The sequence below is a fragment of the Simochromis diagramma genome, unplaced genomic scaffold, assembly GCF_900408965.1.
Source record: "Simochromis diagramma unplaced genomic scaffold, fSimDia1.1 OVJJ01000323.1, whole genome shotgun sequence".
NCBI classification, from domain to species: domain Eukaryota; kingdom Metazoa; phylum Chordata; class Actinopteri; order Cichliformes; family Cichlidae; genus Simochromis; species Simochromis diagramma.
The window spans coordinates 564706-581345 of NW_024386770.1; the positions used below are offsets into that span (position 1 = coordinate 564706).

Consider the following 16640-nt stretch of genomic DNA (forward strand, 5'->3'; position numbering starts at 1 on the left):
CCTTGGTTTGCCTCCTGAACTGTGTGTTGAACGCCAGTGCTGCTGACCTCCAGGTCAGTCCCCTGAACTGCTTGGATTTGGACTACTGTGTTTTTATGCCACACAGCGTAAACATGACAAGAGGGTTATCAAGGCCCCAACCTGGTGATTTGATTCGATTTGATCCAGTTTTGACTCAGACAGTCAGAAATATTATAATTCTCTTCATTTATCAGTACAAATCCATATTTTTATATCTATCTATGAAAACAAAGCTGACACTTGTGAGACTTCATCAGAGGTAAAAGCATAACAGCAGATGCCTTTGTGTCAAATTAACTGAGGATAAAACATGAAGATTTTCCTGGCCTGTTCTTTTATAGCAGATAACCAACTTAAAAATATTCTGCAGTAGAACAAAAACAGAAGAAAACCATGAATCAACAGATAAACATTACCTGATGCTGCTAAAGTAAAGCAGAGTTACAAACTTATTTTTAGAGACAGAGATAAGCATTTTGCATTTTGGCAGAATTTGTAAAAGCTGAAATTTCTTCAGTATTGAACAGCGGAAATTAGGCTTTCTTGTCGGAGGTCATTTTTATACACCGGTAGACTGGTGCATAATAAGCAAGCAAATAATACAGAAAACAGATTTTTGATGGTATAAACTGGTCTTTGAGTACAGAGAGAGACTTAACTCATATAAGTTTATGAGTTAACCTAATTAACTGACTCCCTCATTAACCTGTCCAGGGTATCTTCCTCCTCATTTTGCCTCAGCGGGATCATGGCCCCTGGCCTTCTGACCCTGGGTCCGCTGCCTTGTTGATGAGACGCACTGCCAACACGCTAATACACGGCACACAGCAACAACTTACAATAATTGCTAAAATGTAGCGAGAGAAACCATAATAGACAAAATAAACCCTTTCCATTACCCCAACATAAATGTCATGCATTCTTCCAATTGTGTTCTTCAATGTTCATGTAATATTGTGGCATAATTACTTCTATCCACAACAAAAAATCAAACAAATAAGTCAAGCACTAAGACAGCACCTCGTGTCTACGCCTGGCTGTGAGCTGTCCCCATTTTCACCCCGCATCATAGTTTAAACCCGCTTCTGACTTCCCTCACTGCTCACTGTAAAATCCAAACAGACATAATTAGCTTTTTCCTAGTAAAAGGTCCTAGATTACTTTTGTAAATCTATGGGAACAGTCTCTATAGAGTTAACCCGTTTCCTCTTTACAAAGCACTCCTAGTTTCTCAGCACACAACTTTCAGTTCTCTTAACTCCCCCTTTAACGGCTAGACTATATCAGGCATGAGCATTGTGTTTGGGCAATTGACATAACATAAAAATCATGCAAACTATTACTAAAGCTAATCCTCCCATAACTTTTCATTACTTTGTGCTCACACTAGAACCTCTGTCTAACGAGCTTTCGACCTTCTTTACAATTTAAACAACTAATCTTCTGGGACGGGCGATTCTCTGGGATCTATGCTTCTTTTAGCTCACTGTGTCCCCCTTTGTTAGCCAGATCCGTTCGGTCTGATGCTTCCTGGATTCTCGCCAACCCCTTCGTGCTTTTGCTGTGGTTCTAGAATCTGCTCCTTCTGTAAAGGACAGAAAAGGCAAACACCTCTCTGCGAAGGCTCAATAAGCTAATTTATTCATTCCTTGTTCTTTTAGCTATTCAAAGTTGGCTCAGAATATCATGTTTGGGACTCTCTGGTCTACAGGATTAGTCTAATTATTATAAATGTGTGTAAGCGTGTTTGCATTTACCGCTCTGCACTCTAAGTCCTTCATTATTGTCATGTGTGTATGAAAATAATTATAACCGCTTATTTTAGTAGAAGAAATCAAAAAGAAATCAAACATTTTCAATCTTAAGCATCTTCCCTTCTTTCACAAAAGCATGTTTCATTCAGCTTGCTGTCCCACAGTTTCCCCTTCAGCGTGGTACTCAGCTTCTCATGAACACATGCATTTTATCTTCTAAACGGGATTCATTTTATTTTTAATCATTTAAGCTTAAACATGAAAACAATGATTTATGCGTAAGTTTTACCGTAGCTAAGTTATCAAGCACACTAAAAAGTCATACCCTGATCATGCAATCCATTCTTTCAAATTAAACCTAAAATTCCCCCTTTGACACATTTTATGTGTCAAACAGAATGAAATTGCTTCACCACATCTAGGAAATTAAAAGAAAAAGGTTAGTCATATTATTTCTCAGAAAACCTCAGCAATTCTCCTCTCGAGTAAACTTGCTCTGGGCTTGCAAACCTGTGTTAAGAAATGAAATAATTTTAGTTATCATGTTAAATCTCTTCAACTCCTCGAGCTTTCTTCCACATCACCCAGACAAAAACTTTTAATTAATATGAACTTCCCATTTGAAACCCCGTTTTCTTTTTATTTTCATTTTGCTTTTCCCACTTTAACATTTAGCATTTCCCAACAATGACCCACTTACAACCAGTTAACCCAGTTTTCTTAATCCAGACATCAATAACCCAAATTTAGTAGCCAAAGGGTTCAGTCTTTTTTTTCTTTTTCTTTTTTTTGCCTGTCCCAATTGTATGGAAGCCCGGTTCCGCCACTAAAAAAAAAAAAAAGGATCCATAACTCAAAATCTCGAGTTATTTTCTCGAAATTTCGAGTTACTTTCTCAAAATTTCGATTTATTAACTCAAAATTTTGAGAAAAGTAACTCAAAATTTCGAGTTAGCGCTGCCAATCAGTAATCTACGTGAATGACGTCATTTCCTCGTTACCCGGAAGCTGAAGCCTCAGCTACAAATGCTAAAGCTAAGCTACCGGTATTACATCCAGTCGTGAATGCACAGATTGCTGAGTGTTTTCAGCCTGGCTTCACAAATGATGAAATCCCCGTGTTATTAGCTGAATCACATGGTGTTACTATCAGCAAACGTACTCGCGAAAGCGCCAATTTGTTGGGATCCGTTTTTGAGTGCGCGTTCCTCTGCACCATATGCTTCCGGGTAACAAGAAAGCGACCTCATTCACGTATATTTTTGATTGGCAGAGCTAACTGAGAAAAGTAACTTGAAATTTTGAGTTATTACGTCGAAATTTCGAGAAAATAACTCGAAATTTCGAGTTATGGATACTAGCTGTTTTGTTTTTATTTAGTGGCGGAAACGGGCTTCCATACATTTGGTTCTTTAGCCGTCAGAATTGTTGTCTGAAGACCAACAAGGAGACCCAATGGATTTATTTTGCCAAATGGATCATCGTGGCATTGCCGTATTGGTCCATTTGATCGACCTTTGTTTTTATTATTTATTTTATTTTATTTTCAGTTGTTACAGATGGGACAGACATGAGTGAGGGATAGGAAAGGGAGAGAGAAAGAGGAAGGAAAAGAAAAACAGAACGGGAGAGGGACAGTGAGAAAGGGAAAAAAATCTCCTGGATCACCTGTTGAGAGAAGAAGAATAGAAAACAAGCACAAAAAAAACCAAAGCAACATACTAAACACAACACCATCGCATTAATCTAGCTAAGTGTAAACAGCAGTAAATACTAAATATTCAATGTTGTTGTGCAGCACGCAGGACAGACAGCGCACAATGTGCTTTGAAGTAGCAGCCAAGAAAGGTGTAATTTAAGTCTACGAGCAGTGAACACGCGTGTGCACACCTGTGTGGATCAGCGCGCTTGTATTCAAATGGTTTCCACATGTAATGGTCTGCAAGAGGATGTAACGAGCCATAGCCCCGTCCCCCAGGGCATGAAGCAGGCATGGAGGAGATCCAGGCCCCAGACATCCAGAGGCCCCAGAGTGCGAGAGCCCAAGGAGGACCACCGGAGGGGCATCCGTGCCACCCTCATGGGAAGGGCTGAGGATCCCCAGACGAGGGGTCACCCAGTAGCCACCGAGCAGAAGCTAGAGGGGGCTGCACCGGTGTGCCCGCCGGCTCTGCCGGCAGCCAGCTGTGCCAGAGTGAACCGAGCCGCAGGCCCAGAGGCCGGAGGCCCGAGGGCCCCCCGCACCCCGGAGGAGGCCTGACCGAGCAACAGGCGCCAGGCCCCGCCAAGTAGCCACCAGGAGTACACCAGCCGGTACATACCTGAGCGCCCAGCCCCGGACACCAAGAACCACCAATGCACCGAGCCCTGAGGGCATCAGTCACCGGCAGGGAGTGTGGTGAGGGGAGATAGGCCTTGGAGGGCCTGGGAGTTCCCAGAGAGGTGGAGTCTAAGACCCGACCTGACATATAGACACAGACAAACAGGCACACACAGACACAAACATGCATTCCCACCCTCATGCACACATATACAAATACTCAGCACTCACCCAACGTAGGGATAGACATACATGGACACTGTACACACAATCACACTCCCCAAACAAACTCTATACCCCAGGTCCAGGTACTCTCACCCCTGGAGGGGGAAGCGGCACCTAGGCCGAGGAGATGTTACCCTTTCCCCCGGGGTGGAGGCAAGCGGACCGCCCCAGGCTCCGCAGCAGCAGGGAGGCCCCGCATCCCAGATCCCAATCGGACGGCCAACACCTCCTCCCAGCCCCCCCGCCCCGATGGCCAGCAGAGAACAGGGGTTTGTGAAGACCCCAAACCTCTAAGCCTAATCTTAAAAGTAGAGATAGTGTCTGTCTCCCGAATCCAAACTGGAAGCTGGTTCCACAGAAGAGGGGCCTGAAAACTGAAGGCTGTGCCTCCCATTCTACTTTTAAATACTCTTTACAACAAGTTGGCCTGCAGTGTGAGAGTGAAGTGATATGGTACTACAAGGTCATTAAGATAAGATGCAGGCCTAGCATAGCCTAGATTTACAGGTCTAGCATAACGTATCGTCAGGGTGACTGAAAGCATTTGGCAGAGGTGGCATTTGTAACTTTTTGAAGCTACTGCACTCAAAAAAGTGAAATTGGCTGGTTATTGCATTTACATGAGTCTTACTTATAATTTGAACAAAATAATTTGATGTTTCTATGGTATATGTAATCAAATCATTTACGATTTGTATGAAATTCAACAACTTAACAGTTGCTAAATTAATTCCTGTTAAAATGATGTGACATAATCCAGCAAAAATGGTTAGTTGCTTGGACTCAAATAAATAAATAAATGTAAATGTTTTAATTTACAAATATCAACATTGTTGTTGTTAACAAAAATGTAAAGAAAATTTTTAAATCAAACCTTGTAACCATAGCTTTCCTACTTTTTTGTTTTTAAGTATAGAACAACAGCTCGGTGGCAAGCACTGTTTCCTCGCAGCAAGAATGTCCTAAGTCCTAAGATCCACCAACTGGCCAGGGCCTTTCTGTGTGGTGTTAGCATAATTGTGTTTGCGTGGGTTCTCTAACTTCCTCCCACAGTCCAAAGACATGTGAGGTTACTTGATGATTCTAAATTGCCCATATGTATGAACTCTGAATGTTAGTGCATATAGCTGTCTATCCCACCTCTGCCATAGTCCTCTCACCCTATGACAGCTGGGAAAGGCTCGAGCCCCTCTAGCCTCCCGGATAAGCAGAGAAGAATGGACGGATGGGTTCCGTCCCTGAGCCTGGTTCTGCCAGAGGTTTCTTCATGTTAAAAGGGAGTTGTTCCCTTTTATTGTTCATTTAAATATTTGTTTTTTTGTTTGTTTTGTTTGTTTTGTTTTTTGTTTTGTTTTTTTTTTGGGGGGGGGTGTTAGTGTGGACAGAGTTGTGGCTGTAAGGTTGTTAATGCCTGTCATGTTGGTAATCTCAGGTGGGGAGTCTTAACAGCCTTGTTTAGCCTGTGGGACTGCTGAGGCAGCTGACAGACACTGGCAGGCCAACTAGAGCGCAGCTCTGGAGGTCGTTGAACCCATGGAATTAGACTTTTGGTCAGCTTTGATTGCTCTGGCAATCTAGTGCAGGTGGCCATTTCAGCCTTGAGCTGAGGTGAAGAAAAAATTTAAAAAGTCATTGCCCTACAAATTGAGAATAAACACACACACACACTTAAAGCAACAGTTTGTATAATGAGAAGGTTAAGCAAGTGTTTTGAAGCAGGTTTTTGTTACCATGGCTACAGGGATAATTATGTTTCTGTGCTTTTTGCATTTAAACCCACAAAGGTACCTAAAACAAGTCCCTTTGGTATTCTTTGTGTTCTTGTGTGTTACATTTTTAATTCTGATGCTCTGATGTAACTCGGCCTAATTAAAGTTTTCTGGTCACTCATTAGATAATTGTTTTTTCTAGAAAAGGCAGAATGTGGAGCAGAGGACTTCAGTCCTGCTTAGACAAGCCAGTGATACCTTCTCACATATTTTGTACAGCAACCTTTAAATCTGGAGGAGTTTCATTTGTGTTCTGCAGCCTTTTAATGTTTTCATGCACACATCAAATTTTTCTTCACTTGTCATTGTCGTTTATCGAGCTAATTTTTTCTTACCTGGTCACCTGTTGGGAAGTTCATCTGTCTGTCTGGTGAGAAGAGATGGAGCTGTGGACATTCGATATTCCACTCCAAAGTCCCAGAGGTCTGTACCTTTACTTTACTGTCTTTACTTTTCCACCAACTAATTACTGATGTCCAGTCAAAACTTTATAATCTGCCATTTATATAAAACAGAAACACTTGTTAAAGGTGATGAAGTGTTTTTGGGTTTTTTTGGTAAAAATTATTTAAAACTGATTCTGTTATTGCTGTTGGTGCTTTTACAGTTCTGGACCCTAACCACAATGTTAATAACACATTTTCTTTTTCTTTAAATAACAACCATAGTTGGAATCCAAGAGATCAAATAACAGACAACTCAAAAATATATATAACAACTGCATTATTAGTGTTTGTGGTGTTTCTTTTAACTAATGTCATTATTTGATTAAATCTATTGTTTTAACCAAACCTACAGTATTATTTGAAGTTATAGTACCTGCTTATGGGGTACAGTAATACAGCAAAAGTACAATTTGGTTTTTGGTACAGTCATACTGAAGTTTTAGTCCAGTCACACTGATGTTTATTTGGGTTCATTTATTTTAAAATTTAGGGTTCTTAAAGTAAATTTAACTTTAAAATAGGTGGTACTCATTTACTTTGCTATAAGGAGTTCATGTGACTCAATTTTGAGTAAGTTGTTAGCTTAAGTTATTTAATAATTCTGATACCATTAGATTTTAGATTAAATTAGATTTTTACAATAGAAATGGTGGTTACTTTCGAGGAGGTTAAGTGATTGTTTAGGTATGCTTGTCAGTGTGATCACAAGTAACTTATTTTTACAGGAATCATTTTAATACAGCTCAAAATACCACAAATCTTGACGTTCTCACAAAAAACCCAGCCTGATCTCATAGCAGTTCATGATATACTCATGACTACTAATCTACTGATTCCCGTTGCTGGCCCACATTTCACAACAGTATGTTGTGTCCTTGAGCACAATTTTTCTTCAGTCCACTCTATTTGTTTATTTAAAAAGTTAGATAAATTCTAGATTAACAATTAACAAAGAGTGTATTCGTTTTCATGGCAGATGTTGAACTTTGAGTTACATGTCAGTTTTTCACAAATCACTTGTATGATTTTTTTATCCATTAAATTGCATGTATGTCATTTGATTAAGGTTCGTCATTTGAAACCTCTTGGTTAGGTTTTGAAAAAGTGATCTCAGTAAAATTATAAACCTTGTCACAGCTGGTGGTAAAACCTCCCTGCTTTTTCTGCAAAAATATGTGCTTTTGACACAAAATGCATTCCCTGCCAAAATGCATTACTTACAAATTTATGATAATTCATTTTGACTATTTCCTACTCGTCACGGCTGCTACAACAGTCGTGTGGTGTTTGTGAAGGAAGGACCTAAATGCAGGCGAAGGCTGTGATTCGAGTGAGCGTTTTATTTGTCTGCACAGTGACAAAAACAGGAAATAATGATCGGGGAGCTACCAAAACCTAGAATGGGAAAACCAACGTCATGCAAACTCAAACTGAAAAACAAAACGCTAAACACTGTGATACCTGAAACCACGAGGAGACAAAAGGCACGGGAACACATGGCATGAGAGGCAGGGATGACACAGAGAAACACCAAGAAACGCAGAGGGCCCCTTCGCCTAATGTCCTGGTGCAGTTGTGTACTGAATAATATAATGTCTGTGAGTATACTGATTTTGAAGTACTGTGTAAAATGTAATTACAACCACAATGATAATGCTTTTGCTAAACATGGCTCAAACTCTCCTAGGTTTAAGTCATCATCTAACCATAGCTGTATTCATAAGATAAGAAATCTTGGTAATCCAGATCGAAGGACTAAAATGTACTTTTTGTTTGCCTCTGAAGAAGGCAAGGACAAATTCCTTGGGCAAGTATTGGGATCATCGCTGAAAATGGCTTGAACCTTGTTTCTTTATTTTTGGAAACATGTTTATATATGAGTAGATGAATTTTGAATATTTTGGCCAGTCTGAAAAACTTCACTGTGAATGATTTTAAAGCATCTCAGCAGTAAACAGAATCAGAATTACAATTATTGTTTCTTTTTGCATAAAAAAGGAATTTGTCTTGCTATCATGTTACAAACAGTTGCTTAAAAATAAAAAAAAAATGTGAATATTTAGCTATGAAAAACCTAATATTTATACCAATATCACACATAACATATCACTCTCTCCACTAAGAAAAAGAGAGATTTTGAGGTTCGGGGCTTTTATGCTTTATTAAGTTTGTGAAATAGTCCAGCTGCATGGGGGAAAAAAATGGTACTGATGGACTGCAGCTTCCTGCCAGAGGTTAGTGGGACTAAAAATTTATGTAATGTGGGAATGGCAATCTCTCATGTCTGTCACAGACATACTAGTAATACAAACTATACTGTGGTGGGTCCATCCTCTAGATTTAATGTTATGCCAAGAGAAAAAAAGTGGCTTTTTAACATATTGTCTGCCTAAATATAAATTTAATATATAAATATCCGTGTAAATGATGGTCATAGTTTCTGATTCTGAAAAGGAAAGCCAATGCAGAAGTGCCTGACACTTTCATTTTTTTTTTACCACATGTCAGCAGAAGACCGCTCCTCTGGATGAAAAATCTAGTTTTGAAGTCTGTAGGAAACAACCTTAACATTAAGTTATTTTATGAGCTTTATACATACTTGATGAGTTTTGGTCTTACACCATAGTTTTAAGTCTTATAAATTCAACATGATGATCACCCTATTAATGGTCCCACAGAAAAACAGAATAAAACACAGTGTGATTTGGGGCATTGTTACTTTATAATTGGCATGTTGCTATCATATAAGCATGGCACGTGTTTCAAAAAACTTGAGGACAATAGAAAAAATGCTTAGTGGAACTTTACTGGCCAGTGGGTGCATCACAGCTGGCATCATATATACATCACATCAGCAGTCAAAGGAGCTTGTAAAGAAAAGCGTCTGGACTTCTTTAAGTTGCTTGAAGACGTTTCACCTCTCATCCGAGAAGCTTCTTCAGTTCTAAGGTCAAATGGTGGAGAGTCCCAGATATAAACCTAGTGGGAGTAACCCCCCACAGAGGGACAAAAGGACCCCCTGATGATCCTCTAATCACCTGAGCCAAGGTGTGAAACTGGGTGTGGGTCCCAATCAGCCAGAGTTTCGGGTGAGCTCATTGTGAAACCTGGCCCCACCTTATCATGCGAATTCCTGAGATCAGATGGCCCAGGATGTGAGTGGGCATTAAGGCGTCTGGGAAGGGAACTCAAAACTGGATTATAGATGGTAGAGAGTTGGTGTCGTAAACCCCCGCCTCTGTTCAAAGATGGTCGCTCACAGTGGACATAGATGCTTCTTTCACTCCTCTTTCAAACCATCTGTCCTCTCTGTCCAAAATGTGAACATTGGCATCCTCGAAAGAGTGTCCTTTATCCTTTAGATGCAGATGGACTGCTGAGGCTTGTCCTGTGGAGGTGGCTCTTCTGTGTTGTGCCATGCGCTTGTGAAGTGGCTGTTTGGTCTCTCCAATGTAGAGGTCTGGGCATTCCTCGCTGCACTGTACAGCATACACCACATTGTTAAGTCTGTGTTTTGGTGTTTTGTCTTTCGGGTGAACCAGTTTTTGTCTGAGCGTGTTGCTGGGTCTGAAATGCACCGGGATGTCGTGCTTGGAGAAAACTCTCCTGAGTTTTTCTGATACACCGGCTACATAGGGGATGACAATGTTGTTGCGTCTGTCCTTCTTATCCTCCCTCGCTGGTGTCTGATCTTCTTTTCTGTGCCTCTTTGCTGACTTTAAGAACACCCATTTAGGATAGCCGCACGTTTTGAGTGCTTCCTTTACATGTGTGTGTTCCTTCTTTTTTCCTTCAGGCTTAGAGGGAACATGTTCTGCCCGGTGGTGTAGGGTCCTAATTACTCCAAGTTGGAGTAATTAGGACCAAGCGCATGGCACAACACAGAAGAGCCACCTCCACAGGACAAGACTCAGCAGTCCATCTGCATCTAAAGGATAAAGGACACTCTTTCGAGGATGCCAATGTTCACATTTTGGACAGAGAGGACAGATGGTTTGAAAGAGGAGTGAAAGAAGCATCTATGTCCACTGTGAGCGACCATCTTTGAACAGAGGCGGTGGTTTACGACACCAACTCTCTGCCATCTATAATCCAGTTTTGAGATCCCTTCCCAGACGCCTTAACGCCCACTCACATCCTGGGCCATCTGACCTCAGGAATTCGCATGATAAGGTGGGGCCAGGTTTCACAATGAGCTCACCCGAAACTCTGGCTGATTGGGACCCACACCCAGTTTCACACCTTGGCTCAGGTGATTAGAGGATCATCAGGGGGTCCTTTTGTCCCTCTGTGGGGGGATACTCCCACTAGGTTTATATCTGGGACTCTCCACCATTTGACCTTAGAACTGAAGAAGCTTCTCGGATGAGAGGTGAAACGTCTTCAAGTAACTTAAAGAAGTCCAGACGCTTTTCTTTACAAGCTCCTTTGACTACGATGACCTGGATGACTGAGAACCTTCACAGACATCATATCAGCAGCACAAACAATGCACCTTTTTGGACTTGGACCCCTCTGATGAACACTGATGAGCTCTTTTTTTCCTTCAGATTTCCCAACTTTGTCAACCAATCACAGATCTAGTTCTGTTAACGAGACCTTGGGACTCGGTGGTGTCACGTTCTTTATCATCCAGGGCCTCACAAACCTCGATGAGAAAAAGATAATACTTTTTTCCATCCTGTTGCTGATTTACATCATGGTCCTGGGAGGAAACAGCATCATCATCTATGTGGTACAGAGAACAGTTTAATCAATATTGTCTTAGTCTAATAAAGAGTTGAGGTTGAGGTGAGGATGTGACGATTACCATCTATGTCTTTCCTGCTGCAGGCACTGACGGATCCAAAGCTCAACTCTCCACTGTACTTCTTCCTCTGCAACCTCTCCTTTGTGGACATGATCTACACCACAACCACCATCCCCAACATGCTATCTGGCTTACTGACAGATATCTTAACCATCTCTGTCCTGGGCTGCTTCTTCCAGATGTACTTCTTCATTCAGTTATCTGTTACAGGCCGTGCCATTCTCACAGTCATGGCATACGATCGCTACGTGGCGATCTGCAACCCTCTGCAATACAACAGCATCATGACCAGGCCTGTCCGACTGCTACTTGTTGCAGGAGCCTGGGGATTCGGTGCAATTTGCACTCTTCCTGCTACTGTGATTGCCTTTAAGAGGCCTTACTGTGGCCCAAATGTGGTGAAACATGCCTGGTGCGACCTATCTTCTGTAAGGCGGCTTGTGTGCGGTGACACCTCTTTGGATAACATTGTGTCTCTCTTATTTGCAATGGTGGCGCTGGTGACCACAGGTGTCTTCATACTCTCCTCCTACATCTTGATTGGTTTTTCCATATCCAGGATGGTTGTTGCTCAGAGGCTGAAGGCGTTCAGAACATGTTCTGCCCACCTGACTGTGGTGTCCATCTCTTATGCAGCAGCCTCATTTGTATACATTTCCTACCGAGTGGGAAACTTTTCATCAGAGGTAAAAACTTTGCTTTGCTTTCTCTGTAATGTCTCAGTGCAGTACTCTGTAAAGGTCTTGAGCCACCCCTCATTTATTTCTATTTTTGGTAGGAAAACAAGAAATACGTGCAGAGATTTACTGAAACAAACAGCCCAAAATAGAAATACAGTATCAATGACAAAAACAGCATTTGGACATTTCTAATGAGCTGTCGATATTTGGTATAACCACATTTATTCTCCACCTTTTCTTCTTCAGCAGAACCAGGACTCTCATGGACAAGATTTCATGTAAACTCCCCTGAGTGGGTTAGGGTACTTGTTGTTTCTAAATTGGCCTAGGTGTGAATGAGAGCGTGAGATGAGCAAAAAAGAAGCCAGTGGCTAAAGAAGAAATTTGAAAGACCTTCAGAAATCCTGGAGAACTATTGGTTAAGACTACTTTAAAGGAAAACATAAAGAAATGTGGTTTAACACTTATGCACATTACTATACGTCAAACGGTTTTAAAGTGTCAGAAGAAACAACATTAACAGTAACATTAAGAGTTTGGTGACATTGCTCAAAGTAAGTCTAAAGAGCTTGGAAAGAAAGCTGGACTTCTTTAACTTTCTTGAAGGCAATTCCCCTTTCATTTGAGAAGCTTCTTCAGTTGAGAAGCTTGAAGTCATCTAGGTCATCCTACCACGACCTGGATGACTGAGAACCTACACAGACATATTGCCTCAAAATAAGGTACATTTGTTCCACTTGTGTTTTCATTTAGGACTAAGCCCAGAGAGTTAACAGCCAGTGTTGGGAAAGTTACTTTTAAAATGTATTCCGCTACAGATATATTACAGATTTATTACTATTACTGAAGGCTACTCGCCATTACAATGCCAACTAGATCATTAAATCTTAATATAATCTTAATATAAAATGGACATTAGGTAAGGCTGCACTTTTTGCAGTGATCGTGTATAGGAGACTGTTTCTGTATCAGTCTAAGAAGCTTGGAAAGCTTCTCATCTGAGAAGCTTCTTGAGTTCTGACTATGATGACCTGGATGACTGAGAACCTTCACAGACATATTTCTGGATCAGTAATATGTTTTCTTTTTATCTGTTAATAATCATGTGAACTGCACATGATTATTTGCAGCTAGCAAGTTGTTAATGCTATCCATCAGTCTAAAACCACCATGTTAATATGTGGAGATCCTGAAGGCTGCTCAAAAAAGATAATATTTTAAATATTTGTTCAATTCAAATTAGTTCAAATTATTATTTTTTTTCTTAAAGAAATCTACTACATCATGTATAATTTATGTCATGTGTAATTTCCATTGCAAATATCAATCACAGCTAAATTAAGAGGGGATGGCAGTAAAAACCCCAGAGCTGTGATGTCATCAAGTACAGTGCCGTTCCAATTGTGGAACGATCGCACTGCGTTCTCAGGAAGTCTGGACTCCTGTGTGAACTTACGAAGTCCGGACACGCGAAAATGCGAGTACGGACTCGTGTACAGTGGCTTGCAAAAGTATTCAGCCCCCTTGAACTTTCCCACATTTGGTCACATTACAGCCACAAACATGAATCAATTTTATTGGACTTCCAGATGAAAGACCAACACAAAGTGGTGCACACGTGAGAAGCGGAACGAAAATCATACATGACTCCAAACATTTTTTACAAATAAATAACTGCAAAGTGGGGTGTGCGTAATTATTCAGCCCCTTTGGCCTGAGTGCAGTCAGTTGCACATAGACGTTGCCTGATGAGTGCTAATGACTAAACAGAGTGCACCTGTGTGTAATCTAATGTCAGTACAAATACAGCTGCTCTGCGACGGCCTCAGAGGTTGTCTAGGAGAATATTGGGAACAACAACACCATGAAGTCCAAAGAACACAGCAGACAGGTCAGGGATAAAGTTATTGAGAAATTTAAAGCAGGCTTAGGCTACACAAAGATTTCCCAAGCCTTGAACATCCCACGGAGCAGTGTTCAAGCCATCATTCAGAAATGGAAGGAGTATGGCACAACTGTAAACCTACCAAGACAAGGCCGTCCACCTAAACTCACAGGCCGAACAAGGAGAGCGCTGATCAGAAATGCAGCCAAGAGGCCCATGGTGACTCTGGACGAGCTGCAGAGATCTACAGCTCAGGTGGGGGAATCTGTCCATAGGACGACTATTAGTCGTGCACTGCACAAAGTTGGCCTTTATGGAAGAGTGGCAAGAAGAAAGCCATTGTTAACAGAAAACCATAAGAAGTCCCGTTTGCAGTTTGCCACAAGCCATGTGGGGGACACAGCAAACCTGTGGAAGAAGCTGCTCTGGTCAGATGAGACCAAAATGCAAAACGCTATGTGTGGCAGAAAACTAACACTGCACATCACTCTGAACACACCATCCCCACTGTCAGATATGGTGGTGGCAGCATCATGCTCTGGGGGGGCTTCTCTTCAGCAGGGACAGGGAAGCTGGTCAGAGTTGATGGGAAGATGGATGGAGCCAAATACAGGGCAATCTTGGAAGAAAACCTCTTGGAGTCTGCAAAAGACTTGAGACTGGGGCGGAGCTTCACCTTCCAGCATCAACGACCCTAAACATAAAGCCAGGGCAACAATGGGATGGTTTAAAACAAAACATATCCATGTGTTAGAATGGCCCAGTCAAAGTCCAGATCTAAATCCAATCGAGAATCTGTGGCAAGAGCTGAAAACTGCTGTTCACTAACGCTGTCCATCTAATCTGACTAAGCTGGAGCTGTTGTGCAAAGAAGAATTGGCAAGGATTTCAGTCTTTAGATGTGCAAAGCTGGTAGAGACAGACCCTAAAAGACTGGCAGCTGGAATTGCAGCAAAAGGTGGTTCTACAAAGTATTGACTCAGGGGGCTGAATAATTACGCACACCCCAGTTTTCAGTTATTTATTTGTAAAAAATGTTTGGAGTCATGTATGATTTTCGTTCCACTTCTCACGTGTGCACCACTTTGTGTTGGTCTTTCACGTGGAATTCCAATAAAACTGATTCATGTTTGTGGCTGTAATGTGACCAAATGTGGGAAAGTTCAAGGGGGCCGAATACTTTAGCAAGCCACTGTACATGAGGATTTAGAAAAGGCCTAACAATCTGCAAACTACCCTCAGCTAACGCCAGCTAACAATGTTAGCTCGGTATGGAGTATCCTTCATTAAAAGTAATAAAAATCACACAGCAATAGTACATCAAAGATACTGAAGTTTCGCCCATCCCATTCTTCTTATGAGGTGGTGTCGGAATTTCCAAGACATGCATTCCTGCCCGTGCACTGCTGGCTGTTGGGCTGGCTCTGGGTCAGCCCAAAAGCTGATGCCACCAACATTAACAGGACACTTACATTACAGCCTCTTATTATGTGTTTTGTTTGGGTTTCCAGCAATCAGAATCAGGTAAACTTTATTAATACCAGATGGAAATTGTTAAAAAGAAGAAGAAAAAAGGGCCTGCTGCGAATTGTACTCGAACTCAGGCCGGCTGCTCATAGCCATGCGATATATGACTACATGCACCTGCGCCAAGTGCGTTTAATCACCAAAATTGGAGAAGGCATAGAGAGGGAATAGCCTAATATATGAAGCCAGAAACGATTGCTGTGTATTCTATTTATTTCAGCAAAGTAACTGTATTCTGATTACCACCTATTTAAATGGTAACTGTAACAGAATACAGTTACTCATATTTTGTATTTTAAATACATAACGCCGGTACATGTATTCTGTTACTCCCCAACACTCTTGACAACCAGGTGATATGTTAAATCACCTTGTGGATACAATAAACCACGACAAACCAAAAAGTACTTGCATCATTACTGTGATAACATGTTGATATGACTTCCACCACAGAGCTGGATACTTTCATAATGTTTCTGGTTTAAATCCCAGGGAAAAAAAAGTCATGCAAGTTTTTACCAAGGGCCATGCAGCATGACTCCTGGGTAAAAAACCATTCATGCTAAAGGACCAGATGGACCAGCAATGTTATCCTCGAGTATATAAACAGATGAATCTGACTCTGTTTCAGGTGCGGATCATTGTGTCTGTGCTGTACTCTGCTCTGACTCCCTTCCTGAACCCGATGATCTACAGTCTGAGGAACAAAGAGCTGCGAGAGTCTATCAGAAGAACTTTGAGCAGGTTCAGACCTGCTGCTGTGTTACCCACCAAGAAAATCAGCACTTTGTCCTGAACAAGTGTCTGACACAAATCATTTTTAGAAATGGTGATCTTTTAATTACATGGTTGATTGTGCCAATATTAATAATAGATGTCCAATTGTTTATGTACTGATGAGCTCATATATAAAATCTACTGATAAAGTACTGCATTAATTAGTTAACATTTTGTCATTTTGGTTCCCTTGTCTCTGTCACTTTCTTTTAATGTTTGAAATAAAGTCAATGTTAACACAACCTTTAGAGGTTTTTACATTTCTCTTCAGCTTCACCAGACAGTACAGCAGTAAGCTGTGAATCTTGAAGCTGTTATATTGTTAAATAGTGGTTAACAGAGACTACATGAGTTATCTGGGTCATTCATGAAGTGATTGGCTTACACCCAAGTGTTCTTATGACTATTTTACAGTTAAATAATAAT

The 16640-nt window shown here is 41.2% G+C and overlaps 1 protein-coding gene across 1 annotated transcript; it reads left to right on the top strand.

Moving 5' to 3' along the window:
• The first annotated feature begins 769 nt into the window (after positions 1-769).
• Positions 770-16319, top strand: or6at1 (odorant receptor, family 6, subfamily AT, member 1). The gene is made up of 4 exons (XM_040038990.1): positions 770-794; positions 11086-11270; positions 11342-12031; positions 16069-16319. Exons 1-4 carry the CDS (start codon positions 770-772, stop codon positions 16231-16233), a joined length of 1065 nt encoding a protein of 354 aa, XP_039894924.1. The 3' UTR covers positions 16234-16319.
• The last annotated feature ends 321 nt before the right edge of the window (positions 16320-16640 follow it).